We start from the raw sequence: 15,017 nt of genomic DNA on the forward strand, positions 1-15,017 counted from the left end.
GGAGCCGTACTGAGCGCGGTGACTGGCGGCGGCACTGGCGGCAGCTGGAGGCGTAATAGTGCGGGTCGCGGGCTTGGAGAACTTTAGAGGCGGCGGTGGCGCCGGCGTCGACGACGACAGCAGGAGCGGGCCCTGGGCTTGTCGCTCACGATGCCGACCGTGGAGGAGCTTTATCGCAACTATGGCATCTTAGCCGATGCTACGGAGCAAGTGGGCCAGGTAAGTCCCCGAGCGGCCTGCAGGGCCCGGTGCTCCGCGGCCTCTCGAAAGCGCTCCCCAGGCCGGGCGGGGGCTGCTGCTTCGTCCTCCCGCGGGCTCCCAGCCGCCCCGGCTGTTTCGTCGGGGTGGGCCCCTCTGGGAGTGTAGACTCCGGCTTCGCCAGGGAGAGCGCAGATCCCGGTCCCAGGTCCCTCTGCCTCGCTTGACCAGCCTTTTCTCACCGTGGTGTTGCCTAACTCAGCCTCGTCAGCCCCCCCGTTAATTCTTACCCCGAGCCTTGCCCTGCAGATTGCTCTTAAGTCTTTCTCCTTTCCGGTGGACCTCAGCCCATCGGAAGATTAAATTGAGAGTTCTCAAGAGGTCAGAAATGTCTTTGTCAAGGCAAAAAATCTGCTTTTAATTTAGGAAGAGTGTTTAGCAGACAGAAGTTTGTGAAAAACAGAAGAGGAGCCCTTTTGCCCGGATTTTAACGAGGGTTTACGATTTCATTTATTCAGTACGTTTTTGAGTGCCTACTATACACCAGGCGCTGTGCCCGGCGCTGAAGGTACAAGATAGAAAGTTACCGTGCTCTCCCCAAAGGTACTTTTAGTGAGGGAGACTAATGATAAATAAGAAAGTTGGGTACCCGCCTCGGAAAGTGTTGTGAAGAAAATATAACGGGACCGTGCAGTGGCAGGGGGGAGGGGGAGAGAGCGGCTTTAAATAGAGTTGTCTGGCAAGAGCTCTCCGCAGTGTTTCCCCAAGACACACAGTTTCAGCAGTGTTGAGTTGACCATACGGGCTTCTTTGTGAGTTTTCAAGTACTGGAGTACATTGAACTTAAGGAGTTGGGGGGGCGTAGGGTGTGTGTGTGTGTTTCTTGGGAAAAGAACCAGGCTCTCCCAGAAGTAATCTTGATCATTGTTGTTAGAAATTCTATTTCGGTGCTTAGAACTTATTGTGATTCTTCTGCTTGTCTATCCCATGGAGTAGGAAGATCCTGTAGTCTACTACTAACATTAGCAAGGCTGTGTGGCACGGCCCCACCCAGCCCCTTTTTCTGGACATGTGTAATTCAGGGAAATTATTTCCCAGCTGAACACCACCACCAGAAATTGTGATGTCAGGACCTTCCTTAAGCTTAACCTAGAATTGTAAATATACCAGTTGAAAGTTCCAGATTATTTTCCTTCCAAATATATTTCCATTTCAGTAGGGAATTTTGACATCAATGAGAAATATACTGACAGTCTGTTGTAGATAAATATAGGGTGTGTGTTAGGTCGGTACTGAAGGAGAAATTTTCTGCCCATTAAGACAAGATTGGAAAAACTATGATCAGTCATATTTTGATTTTGTTGTTGGTCCTAGAAAGATTTAGTAGTGAAGATATTCTCATTCGTTGTGACAGATTTGAGGAATATTGTAGCAAATTGTTCTACCTAAAATTGACTTTGTTGCAGATCAGCAGAGGAGATGGGGTAGAAACCAGGAGTGATCCTCAGTTTGTAAATGGTGCTCTCCCAAAGAGGTAGATCAGAAATTTTTTAGGGAAGCATAGAAACTGTGTACATAGTCATGCCCCATACCCCCTCCCTCATTCTTTTCTGGATAGCAAAAAGGTTGACAGCCACATACTTAGAGTCTCTTAGGGCAAATAGAATCCAAACTGGAATTTACATATACATTGTGAATAATTGAGAGTTGCTCACATTTTCCTCTTAATGTCATCTTTAATCTTAAATACCAGGTAAGATTGAGAATTCTCCCTCAAGAGGTCAAAAATGTCTTTCTCAAGGCAAAAAATCTTGCTTTTAATTTGGAAAGAGCGCTTAGGAGACAGAAGTTTGTGAAAAACAGGAGAGGGGCTTTTTCATTCAGGCTTCAGTGAGGGCCCACAGTTTCATTTATTCAGTACATTTTTTGAGTGCCTACCATGTGCCAAACACTGTGCCAGTTGCTAAAATTTTAGCACAATTCCTTAGCATGATGTGAGATTGGTACCTTCATGACACTGTAATGACAGCTGTCAGGAACTATTTGAGACAAAACGACCTGTGCATAATGAAGTGTGATTTTCTCAGCCTCAAACAGTGAATTCTGGGAGGACTGAAGCTGGACTAACCCATATGGCTACCAATTCTGCTCTATTGTGTAATAACTTTTCCCCTTTTAGAGAAAGTCCTAAAACTGCTTACCAAAAAAGATAGTGGGTTTCAGGATACTGCATGTGAATTTTAACTAAAAGTAAGAGCCAACTTAATGAAAGAACACTATTTTTTAAGGAGAAAAAGTGTTTACATTCGTAGTGTAGCAAAGCCTGATTTTCGCTTAACTTACAAGGTTTGCAGTCAAGATCATTGAGTTTCCTGGCAGGTACCTATCTGGACATTTCTGAGACCATATTTGAGTTTTTAGTCTAGAACTTCCTTCTAACGTTTATTTTTATTTTTATCTTTATCCTTTGTCAAAGAGCGGAGTACCACAGTTGCTCATGCTGCTGCCATGAGGGGAGTGCCGTCCTCACTACTGTCAATTCTCCTCTGAGAGTAATGCTCTCTGAATATATTAGGAAAAACACAAGTTCTCTGAGGTTTTCAGCTAATTTTCCTCAAACAGATCAGATCTTTCTCTTGATGAACCTCCTTGACGCTGTGTATTCATTTATAGTACTTCAGATTTATATTTTATTTCACGTGAGGACTTCTCTTCTTCCCTTACCAAATTATAAAGTCTTGAGGTTAAGACTCATTTTTTTGTTCTCTCCTTGCACTGTGCCTTGCCCTTCAGTAGACATTTTTTCTTTAAAGTTGAAGAAATATATTCAAAGAAAGAGCAGGTATAATTATATTAATAATAAAGTTTATAATTATACAGTTAATATGTTATATAATAAATGATATATAAATGTAATTACTGTGTGTACACATATATATATATGAATGAAGATGAGAACTTTATACTCTCACATCATATATTTAAACCACGAGTGTCTTTTCTAATAAGGAAACTTCGAGTGATAGATTTTAAGTGAAGCATTATTTAATGCCTCAAAACCCTCCAGTCTGTCTGCTTCCCTCTTGTAGCTCCTGTTTTCCACCTACTATTTGGCTTCCCTTCCCGCCCACTCTGCTTCTGCTACTACTCCTTCCGTTCTCCTTCCTCTGCCCAGTGTTCCATTACCTCCCTAACCCCCTTTCCACTGTGCTCTGCCTAGAGCGCCCAACTCGCCATCATAGAGCAAGCTGTTGTCCATTATCTACATTTGTTTCTAATTTTTCTGAATTTACTTAATTTTTAAATGTAGATATATTTAGTTTTTTATTATGTAGTCAAAAACATTTTAAAGTTTAAAAAAAAAAACACCTGTGAAAGGACTGGGGCAGTTAGGCTGAGTTAAGATCAATATAATGCCAGGTGCCTGGGTGGCTCAGTCGTTAAGCATCTGCCTTCGGCTCAGGTCATGATCCCGGGGTCCTGGGATCGAGCCCTGCATCGGGTTCCCTGTCAGCAGGAAGCCTGCTTCTCCCTCTCCCACTCCCCCTGCTTGTGTTGCCTCTTTTGCTCTCTCTCTCTCTCTCTCTCTGTCAAATAAATAAATAAAATCTTTAAGAAAAAATCAATATAATGTCTGAACTCCAATTTCTCCTTTGTTCTCTTACCCGGGAGTATGTTGGCTCTTCATGGAAGAGTGTAAGCTTGATTGATTTATATTTCATGAAATAGCACTCTTTTTTTGTATGATTAAGCTAAAATCACAGACCAAGTTTATAATCCTTCAGAAATAGGTAAAAGTATGAATATTGTCGATAATGTAATGTTGGATGATGACAGCAACTACACTTTATTGTAGTGAACATTGAGTAATATATAGAATTGTCAAATCCCTGTGTTGGATGTCTGTATGTCAGCTATACTTCACTAAATAAAGTGTTAATTCAGTATTACATACAAACTAGATTATAAATTGAGTGAAGAAGAAAGTAATATAGCTTAGCATATCCGTTTTCTTTTTATGTCATACTTGAGAAATGTTTGTTGGAACTATATCATTTCTTCTCTAAAATAAATGTTTAGGGGCACCTGGGTGGTGCAGTTAAGCAGCCAACTCTTGGTTTTGGCTCTGGTTGTGATCTCAGGGTCATGAGATCGAGCCCCGTGTAGGGCTCCATGCTCAGGCAAAGTCTGCTTAAGATTCTTTCTCCCTCTCTCTCTCCCCTTCCCGCTGCTGCCCTCTCTCTCTCTAAAATAAATAAATAAATCTTAATAAATAAAATAATTGTTTATTTCCTAGAAGCCGCATCCTGGTCTCAAACATGGCTTTACCTGGCATGTCACTGATCACTTAAATATATTGGTTGTGTTTTGACAATCACTATCACATTTCTTATTGTAGAAGGTATCTGCTGAATGTGGATCTTATTGTAGCTGACTTTTTACTTGAAAATATTTTAGTGATTTCTTTAGAGTTTGCTTTTTTAATTAGCTATTAAAAGCACACACAAATACATAGTTTCAGAAATGCATTAAAATATTTACAATTAAAACTTATTAGGATCACAGATTTATTTATCTAGCTGAAATATACTGTTGTGTTGGAAGAGAAAAAAATAAGCCATGCTGTGTAGTATTTGAAATGCTTTATTATGGTTACAGTCTACCTGTCACTAAATCACTGTGATCATTGAAAATATCACATATTTTATTTCCTACTTGGAAAACCAGAAGTAACAACTATAGGGAGATTCTGTAAAAAGTCTTGTCCCTGTGCTACAGTTAGAAGACAAAGAGCTGGCAAAGAAGAGCATTTTATTTTGCGTTATATGAAGGGTAATCAGTGTGAAGTCTGTTAGTAACGTTTATAGAAATTATTTGGTAAAACTGATGCCTACAAATGGTAGAAACTTAGATTTCTAGTTTGAATATGTTAAAATGCTTAACTTTTCAAGGGACTTGCTGTGTTTGGGATGCTGTATCTCAGTGTACATGCCTGTATGGAGCCTCTATTTAGGACTCAAGTTTTCCCTCTGACAGTCCTAGATCTGGCAAGCTTTCTTTCTCTCTTCCTTTGTTAACAAAGATCTCAGAACTTAAAGAGGCTTGGTATTAGGCACAGGTCTTGACTTTAGAGCCTATCAGAACTATGTTCAGGTCTGGATCTGCTACTTGTCTAGCTGTGTAGCTCTGGACAGATTATTTCACTTTCTGAGTCTTGGTTTTCTCATCTAAAAAATACGGATAGTAGTAACACCTAACTCACAGGATTACTGTGAGGCATGTACACAAGGCATTACTCAATCCCGGTAGGCTTTCAATAAATGTCGCTAATGATTCCTTTTTTACTCTATTCAGATATTTTTTTCTTGACAAGAGAATGAATTGTTTGAAGTAGGGATTCTTCAATTAATTTTAGATAATGTAAGGATTTTCTTCAAAAGGCTTTATAAGTAAAGCTTTGTTTGATTTAAAGGAACTTGGATTTGATACCCTGCAAGAAGTAAGGGTGTCAGAACTGTTTAAAACTTTGATTTTATGAAGTCTATCTGGAAGACATGAGACAAACCACAGGAATGTACAGTGGTAGAGAAGTTAGCCATAATTTTTCAAACCTTTGCATTAAAAAGTGTGTAGTATGCTTTAACTCCTAACGACTGATTTTGTGTCTGCACTTCATGACGAAGCTAACCTAATTCAGGAAATTTTTCTTATTTAGGAGTTGGTGTTATGTTTAAGATATTAAAAGGAGTTGTCAGTCAGTTGGTGGGATTTTAGTTTTTTGGAACTAATTTTTAGAATTTATGTTTTTTAGATAGGTGGCAGTATTTGAAGTTTCAATCCAGTATTTTTGCAGAATATATTAAAACCTGTACCTTTAAAAGATCTAATTTTGACTGTAGCCTTTTTGATCCTAGAACACTTTATTTCTGTTATTAAAATCCTTAATTGAGATCCTACTGTACCCAGGTAACTTCGCATTTTGCTTTATTTTTTTCCACTTAACATAGTATTGTCCATGAAAAGAGTTATTATAAAACTAAAGTTTGGGCAATTCTATAACCCACTGAATTTTTATTGGTTATTTTCCTTTTGATGGCATGGAAGTATCTAAAGCACATAATCTAAAACAGAGCATTGCCTTGAACACAGTAAGTAAACACTATGCTGTGTGTACATTTGGTATCATTATTATAATGTTTAATGTTTTTCAGTAATTAGAAGTTTTATTCGTATGTCCAAACAGAAGATGTATCTATAATCTCAGGATTTATTACTCCTGTTTGCCAGCTTGATCATTGTCATTTAAGAAAAGGACTGGTTTAGAGGCAAGGTGTAAGGGGGATTGGGAACTTGTTGACCCTTCACATTATGAGTATCTAAGGGAGAGCACTTCTGAATTTTTTTTTTTTTAAAGGAAACAAATGAGGGGCATCTGGGTGGCTCATTCGGTTAAGCATACAACTTTTGATTTCAGCTCAGGTCATGATTTCAGGGTTATGAGATCAAGCCCTGCCTTGGGCTCTGTGCTGAGCATGGAGTCTGCTGGAGATTCCCTTTCTCTCTCCCCTTTTTCTCTCTCCCTTCCCCCCCACCCTTGTGTGCTGTCTCTCTCTCTCTCTCTCTCTCTCTCTCTCTCCCTCTCTCTCTCTCTCTCAAAAATAAATAAAAGGAAACAAATGAGTTTTTAATGTATTCTAATAAAAAGTTAAACATGTAACATTAGAATCTAAATCCAAAGTTAACTATCTAGAATGAATTTGTTTTTGTATCATAAAATAAATGAAACCAAAAAAGCTTCCTAACCTTCCTATTATTGCTTAATTTCAAGATTGTATTCTCTCCGCCTTCATCAAGATGCTAGTTGAAATCAGATAAATATGATTAAGTAGATGTAACACAATTCTTTGAGAATTCTGTGATATGATATTAATTATAATGTTTAACCATGAATATGGTTACAAGGTCAGGTCAGTAATCACTAGTACAAGGAAGCCTTGGTGCATCAACAAACTTATTTCTCCATTTAAAATTCGAGTCATCCTTCTCTCTTTCCCCACTGACAAATAACGCATGGGGGCGGGGAGGGGGCAGAGGAGAAGATGGTAGGACTATAGGTGTCCAATTTAAACAGTAAAACTCCAAAAATAAGCCCTACTTTTTTTTAGCCTATGTAAAACTTTTCTAATTTAAAGCAGACTCAAGTTTGTTTAGCTTCCCATCCTTAAAAATTGTTTCTTTTCTGCCTTATTCTTTCTTTCAGCATAAAGATGCCTATCAAGTGATACTAGATGGTGTGAAAGGTGGTACGAAAGAAAAAAGATTAGCAGCCCAGTTTATTCCGAAATTCTTTAAACATTTTCCAGAATTGGCTGATTCTGCTATCAATGCACAATTAGACCTCTGTGAGGATGAAGATGTATCAGTAAGTTTATGATTGATGCTTTCAACAAGCTTTCATATGTCTCACTTGCCATTTTCAGACACTTCCTATGTGCGGCTAATGTAGTTGAAGCACCAGTCATATCCATGCACAATGAAATACTGCAGTGTCGTTTGGCGTGATGCCATACTGAGGCTTAAATCTATGTTTGCGAAAATGTATTCCCTCTTTCACCACCTTTCAACTGAAAAATCCATAGAATCACAAAATATTTTGTTTTGCTTATCTGTTATCCACTGGAAAAAATGGGTTGTGGCTCACATTTTTTCATAGATTGTTACACATTGTGCACATGAAATTAGACTAATGTTAGTTTTCAATCAATTTATACTTGCTTAGATATTTAAGTGTTACATCATATAGTTTCAACACCCCTAAATATTATGCATAACAAAAAAATAGTTGGTCTGTGTAATCATTACATGTGACTACTAGAAAAAGAAGAAATAGTTTTTCCTTGAAACAGAATTAACTGTCAGCATTTCTGGCTGCTGATTCAGGTTCCTGAGAACTTTCAAATATCACCTCCTGGCTTTTCAAATGAAATTAGTGAATCGCCAACATTTCATGCACAATTTGCTAGATATTGCATGGAGCACTGGGTGGTTATACGCAAACAATGAATCATGGAACACTACGTCAAAAACTAATGATGTACTGTATGGTGACTAACATAACATAATAAAGGTAAATTAAAAAAAATAAGTCGTATCCATTTTTATTTTAAACTAAATAAGCCAGGACCACAAATTTGGGATTAAGTACACAGAACACATTCACAGATGTTATGTTAAGTAGTTAATACTGGAAATTCTGAAGTAAATATAGTTACTAGATAGGTCATTGCCACTCTAGCCATAAGGGCTACTGTAGTATATGCCCGAAGGTAGTAAAGACCCAACAGTTACATGTAATCAGTATATAAACTTTGCTTATGATCTCAAATCTGTCTACTCCAATCAGGTAATTGTATTTAACATTCCTTTCTACCACATATTTATTCTGTGAAGCTTGACTATTAAATTGGAACAAATTATTTCTAAAACTGCTACAAGTCTCATGTTTTATATTTTTGTGACTCGTGTGCCCCTAATTGTGGTTTCTCTGTGGTTTTAGTTTTCCTTAAAGGTTGGGATTGTTGTTTGTGTTGATGATGGTATTTGCTTAATTTTTTGTTTGAAATCGTATTCAGATTCGACGGCAAGCAATTAAAGAGCTGCCTCAGTTTGCCACTGGAGAAAATCTTCCCCGGGTGGCAGATATACTAACTCAACTTCTGCAGACAGGTAAGGAATTTTATTATTACCCTTTATCTAAATATAACTTCTCTTTGAAAAAGTGACTCTGTTTTTAGCTTTTTTTTCTTTATGGCTTGGAGGTACTACTTCTAATCGAAATTAAAATTCTTTTTTTCAATCAGTAGTTTGAAGCTTATTGGATTGTGATTATCTAATTCCTAATGCTGTTTTCCTTTGTTTTTAATTGTTTATAAAGACATAGTGATTCTTTTGGGAATGTTTATGTATCATGACTCCCCCCTGCCCCCCAATTTCCTGTAGTTTTTTAATTGTACCATCTTAACGTAAAAGCTTTCCTGGTATGCCAGATCAGGTTCTTTACCTTTATAGGGAAGGTGTATTTTCTTGGTACCTGAGAAGAATGCTTAATTGTATCTCTGCTTTCAATGTAGTCTATGAGAAACTATGTTGAATTTTAGGTTTGAAAATGAAGCATATGATATTTTTCATTTTACACATTGTACTACTTTTTCTCTCTCCAGATGACTCTGCAGAATTTAACTTAGTGAACAATGCCCTGTTAAGTATATTTAAGATGGATGCAAAAGGTAAGGCCACCTCTTGTTCTGAATTGTGCTTGTTGTGTTAAAAAAGAATTGGGCAGCTTGGCATTATTCATTAAGGATAAAGTCAGATTCACCCTGAGTTCTGTTTCATAAAAGTTCTAAGTGTTCTTTAAAACTGCTTAGCAGGGGCGCCTGGGTGGCTTAAGCATCTGCCTTTGGCTCGGTCATGATCCCAGAGTCCTGGGATCAAGCCCCGCATCAGGCTCCCTGCTCAGCGGGGAGGGAGCCTGCTTCTCCCTCTCCCTCTGCCTGCTGCTCCCCCTGCTTGTGCGCTCTCTCTCAAATAAATAAATAAAACCTTAAAAAAAAAAAGTTACTTAGCACAAGATATTTGTGACTCAAAAAACCAGCAGAAGTAATTGCAAAAACAGATCAAACTTTTCCATTGGTAATTTGTTGGAAGACTCCCTTCGCCACATTAAAGAAATTCTCCAAAATACCTGGGTCTTTTTTTATTAATAATTATTAAAAAGGGAAAGTCATACTCAGGTTGTTTCTGAATCCACGAACAAGCATGTGATTACTGTTATGGTTGGGGCTGTAGATATTTCAGACTAATTTAGCCAGAATCAATGATATTCAGGATGCTTCTTAACTCACTGGAAAAGAAATAACTGTTAAATAACTGTTAAATGAGTTAAAGGGGAAAACTTCATGAAGATACAGAATTGACTTGCTACACACAACTGTTTTGTTTTGCAGGGACTTTAGGTGGCTTGTTTAGCCAAATACTTCAAGGAGAGGACATTGTTAGAGAACGAGCAATCAAATTCCTTTCTACAAAACTTAAGACTTTACCAGATGAAGTCTTAACAAAGGAAGTAGAGGAACTTATACTAACTGAATCCAAAAAGGTAAGCTTCAGTCATCATTTAACAGGATTTTTTTTTTTTTAAGATTTTATTTATTTGACAGAGAGAGGGAACACAAGCAGGGGGAGGGGGAGAGGGAGAAGCAGACTTCCCGCAGAGCAGGGAACCCGATGCGGGGCTTGATCCCGGGACCCTGGGATCATGACCTGAGCAAAGACAGACGCTTAATGACTGAGCAACCCAAGCGCCCCTAACAGGATTTCTTTAAAGCAAAAGAACATATTTGAAATTAGCAGTATGTATGGGGCGCCTGGGTGGCTCAGTGGGGAGTCGTCTTCTCCCTCTGCCTCTTCCCGTTTGTGCTTTCTATTCCTCACTCTCTCTCTCTCAAATAAATAAAATCTTAAAAAAAAAAATGAAATTAGCAGTATGTAGCTTACGTATAAAATGATATATTCTGTTAAAATCACCATAGAACGTCAAGCTTTTCTTGTATTTTGCACTTTGGTCATCAGTAATGATGAATCAGCATGTTAATTTAAAGGGATGTGATCACATTTAAATCTTTTGTGGTGTTATCCTCAAAATTTATGCATTCTTCAGTACTCTGTGCAAATCATTTCCTTCAGGAAATTTTACCTAATTTCCACTCCTCTCCCCACTTTTAGGATATTCTCCTGTAGTATTCTGGATCATTTCAAAATGACAAGGAAACACATTGAAATGCCTTTTTTTTTTTCATCTTACCCCATATCACTATAAGGAGACCATGCCTGTTTGTGCTCCCAGCACCAGCATAGTTAGAAATGCTAAGATTCGCAAGGTTTGTCACAGCGAACTTTTCACTCATAAAGTGCCAAAGTTTGAAGATCATTGCTTTTATATATATGTTCAGGAAAATTCAAAATTGTCTCTAACACCACCACTCACTTGCTTACTGATGAGATTTCTTCAGTGAGAGCGAAAGGAGCAGCTCTCCAGCTGGGAATATCAACATATTTTACCTGTGCCCCAGCTAATAACCTGGTGGAGTATGTCATGATTGCTTGTTTCTTCGGTCAATGAATAGAAAGGCTTAGACCCACTGATGTGGAGCACTTAAGGTTTGTATGATCTCCTGTTTTGTATACAATTGCCATATTAATGTGAATTAATTAACTGTTGTTGCTTTTGTATGTTTTTAAAGTTTTATTTTTTTAAGTAATCTCTATACCTAACTTGGGGCTTGAATTTACAACCCCAAGATCAAGAGTCGCATACTCTACTGACTGAGCCAGGCAGGTGCCCTGAGCTGCTCTTAAATATAGGAAACTGAATCTAATTTGGCAGTTGACTATAGAAGTCTTCTACTTTTTTTTTTTTCTGCTCTTACCACCCCCCCAACAAAGAGAGCCTTTTTAGACTATTTTTTCTTAGCTGTTCTCCTGTGAAATTTTAATGCCATTGTATCTGTTTATGCACTCTGTGTATCTGTACTTTATACATAAAAAAAGAGTAAATTTTCCAAGAACCAAGTTTTGCTCCCTTGGAGACAATGAGGCGCTCCAATGAGAATGCCTGGTGTACTCTAAAGCTAAATTGACTGAAGCCAGAAGTTGTCCTCTCATTGGTATTTCAGAAATATTAATAGCAATCTGACTTTAATACAGGACAAATTTGTTACACTTTTCAGTATTGCTCTTTCTTTCCCATTCAAGTGATGCCAATACTATAATTCTGAATTGTCTTTTTCTAGGTCCTAGAAGATGTGACTGGTGAAGAATTTGTCCTGTTCATGAAGATACTCTCTGGGTTAAAAAGCTTACAGACAGTGAGTGGAAGGCAGCAACTTGTAGAACTCGTGGCTGAACAAGCCGACCTGGAGCAAACCTTCAATCCCTCGGATCCCGACTGTGTGGACAGGCTCTTACAGTGCACTCGGCAGGCAGTACCCCTCTTCTCTGTGAGCTCTTTGTTTTACCTAGTTGCTATTTTAATTACTCTATTGAAGCTTATATTTCTATAGATACTCACTTGAGCATTCTCCTCAAACTTCTGCATAAAATAGTAAGACAATAGAGTGAATATTTACTTTATGGAGGCCTTGTGGGGTTGGTGAGAGCCCAAAGCAGCAAGAAATTTCTTTTTAAAGTCTTGCTTAGAGATTTTTTTAAAGTCTAGAGAGTTTTGCATCATACTTTATGGTTTGGCTGAGTTTTTAAACCATTTGGGTTAGTAATTTAGCTTTTTTTTCTTAAATTTTCTAACAGATCGTTGTTCTAGGTAAATATGCTCTTTTTCTATGGCTTTGTGATTCCCCTGGCCATGAGTCTTCCAGGATGTGCATAGAATAGTTTGAAAAACACTGTATAAAGGACTCCTCCCTTTTGAAAAATGTACAAAATTCAACACTAAAATATCCCCAAAAATTTGATGTGAGAATTGAGGAAGAGTTTGAGAATTTATAGATGTCCAAATGCTCCAGATTACTTTGTAACAGAGTGTATATTGTCTACCAAGGTTATTTCTGGGGTGCACTGGGGTATGCACTGTATTGTATTTATAGCCACAGTACTTGATGTTATGCTCAGTATTTATTGAATGACATTCTGCTATTATATTTGAAAGAGTATCCCCCCTTTTTTTTGACAACTCATTGTTTCTCGGATTTTTACAGAAAAATGTGCATTCCACAAGGTTTGTGACTTACTTCTGTGAGCAGGTTCTCCCTAACCTCAGTTCCTTGACTACACCAGTGGAGGGTCTCGATATACAGTTGGAGGTAAGAGAAAAATGTCTGCTTTTAGTACTAAAAAGGCATTCCCATATTTTAACATAAATAACAGAGATTTGATTTCTAAGAGAATAAAGGTATGATGGCTAGCTAGTAATCTGTCCCAGGATTAATCACATAGGAATGCTTTATGAATTTAATGAAGGTTTGCTGCAATGGGAAAGCACTGCCTATAGTATTCATGATTCTCTCTTTGTAGCCTTAATACTTGTAAACAAGGTGTTTAATTCATGACTGTTGCTACCCCATCCATAATTGAGAGAGCCAGATTTAAACTGGGTTAATACAAAATATCCTTTATCCCTTCTCCAGTATACTTGAGGACTCTGTCCTTGTATCTCTGCTGTAATGTACATATACGTTTTTTTCACAGCACGTGTAACATTTATTTCTCTCTCCACATTTCACTGATTCATCTCTATAGCCCTAGAATCTAGTGCTGAGCCCGATTCTGAAAGGCACGAAATGATTATTGAATTGAGCTGAAATGTGGAAATGTATGTGCCATTTCCCTCTTAGGTTTTTGGGATAGAGAAGAGACCCACTGTATACTGTTGCTGTCATTTGCTTCAGATGTCTTGGGTTTGGCTTATTAGACTGGGCTTGAGTTTGGCTTATTAGACTGGGATTGAGTAAAAGAAAAATGGACCTCAAGAATAGTAGCAGTTACCGATACTTTGAGTTAGTGTCCAGAGACTAAATTTAATAGCAAATGAAGCCTATTCTAAATGTTAGTAAATAATTCTTTGCTGTTAAGAGTTCTTCCTTAGTGTCTCTTCTTAGTACAATATTAAACTGTAGCAGAAAGCAGCCTTAAAAAGTTATCTAGAATCATTCTTACCTTACAGCCCTTTCCCATTCAAAAAAAATAATACTAATAACAGTGAATTTTGTGTTTTAGGTATTGAAACTATTGGCAGAGATGAGTTCATTTTGTGGTGACATGGAAAAGCTAGAAACAAATTTAAGAAAACTATTTGATAAGTTATTGGTAAGAACTTTTTTCTTTTCTTATGGCATAATCAGTATGTAATAGTGTGATGTAATTTCTAGAGAACCAACTTTTGAAATTCAGATTAGATAGAATAATTCTAAGCAAGTGTTTTTGGTTGTTCAGGCCACATGTTGTCTACTTTTATTTTTTTTTTAAAGATTTTATTTATTTGAGAGAGAGCATGAGAGTGGGGAGGGTCAGAGAGAGAAGCAGACTCCCCACTGAGCAGGGAGCCCAATACGGGACTCGATCCCGGGACTCCAGGATCATGACCTGAGCCGGAGGCAGTAGCTTAACCAACTGAGGCACCCAGGCGCTCCTGTTGTCTACTTTTAAAAGAAAATCTTTGGCATTTTTTCTGTTGTTGACGGTTTGCATAAAAGATAATACAGGATTTTTATAGTAGGTGTTTCTGCTCTTCCTTTATCAAAATATTTTTCACGTTTGCTCCAGGTTGCTGCCCAAGGCCAAGTAGCTATAGCAGCCAGGAAATAAAATCATTTAAGTCATAATTGTGGAAAAAATAGGCCATCTGATAAAATCCTTATCAGCATCACCAAGTGATTTTCTTGTTGGATGTAAGCACTTGTATAACTGACACAGTGAGTGATAAGCATTAGACCTATAGTATGAATTGAGTCATCCAACATCTGGAGCTCTTCCAGACCTGTACAGCTTACCGGAGTGTGACAGCCTTTGGCAGTAATTGGAATGTAAGGGGACTCAAACAATGTGGGAAAATGTTCAGAAAAGATTTTTGGAATTAGCATAATAAAGTGGTTAAAAGCATCAGCTTTTGGTGGCAAACCTAGATTGAATCCTGATTCTTCATCTTACTTTTTCACCATAGAAAAATTACCTAAGCTGTCAGAATTTCAGTTCCCTCATTTGTGTAAGTGCCTAGTTAATGTTACTAGCTACTTCACTGTCAGTAA

General features: G+C 37.9%; 1 protein-coding gene across 3 annotated transcripts in view; it reads left to right on the forward strand.

Annotated features, from left to right (window-relative positions):
- API5 (apoptosis inhibitor 5) overlaps nt 1-15,017 on the forward strand; it is a 27,850-nt gene continuing 12,833 nt past the window's right edge. For all 3 annotated transcript variants that reach the window (XM_027580162.1, XM_027580164.1, XM_027580165.1), the window contains exons 1-8: nt 1-219; nt 7,460-7,621; nt 8,832-8,925; nt 9,420-9,485; nt 10,206-10,357; nt 12,051-12,257; nt 12,972-13,076; nt 13,990-14,079. In XM_027580162.1, coding sequence (XP_027435963.1) covers nt 151-219; nt 7,460-7,621; nt 8,832-8,925; nt 9,420-9,485; nt 10,206-10,357; nt 12,051-12,257; nt 12,972-13,076; nt 13,990-14,079 — 945 coding nt within the window. In that variant the 5' untranslated portion in view covers nt 1-150. The remainder of the gene's footprint in view (nt 220-7,459; nt 7,622-8,831; nt 8,926-9,419; nt 9,486-10,205; nt 10,358-12,050; nt 12,258-12,971; nt 13,077-13,989; nt 14,080-15,017) is intronic.

Source organism: Zalophus californianus, chromosome 11, assembly GCF_009762305.2.
Source record: "Zalophus californianus isolate mZalCal1 chromosome 11, mZalCal1.pri.v2, whole genome shotgun sequence".
Lineage (NCBI taxonomy): Eukaryota > Metazoa > Chordata > Mammalia > Carnivora > Otariidae > Zalophus > Zalophus californianus.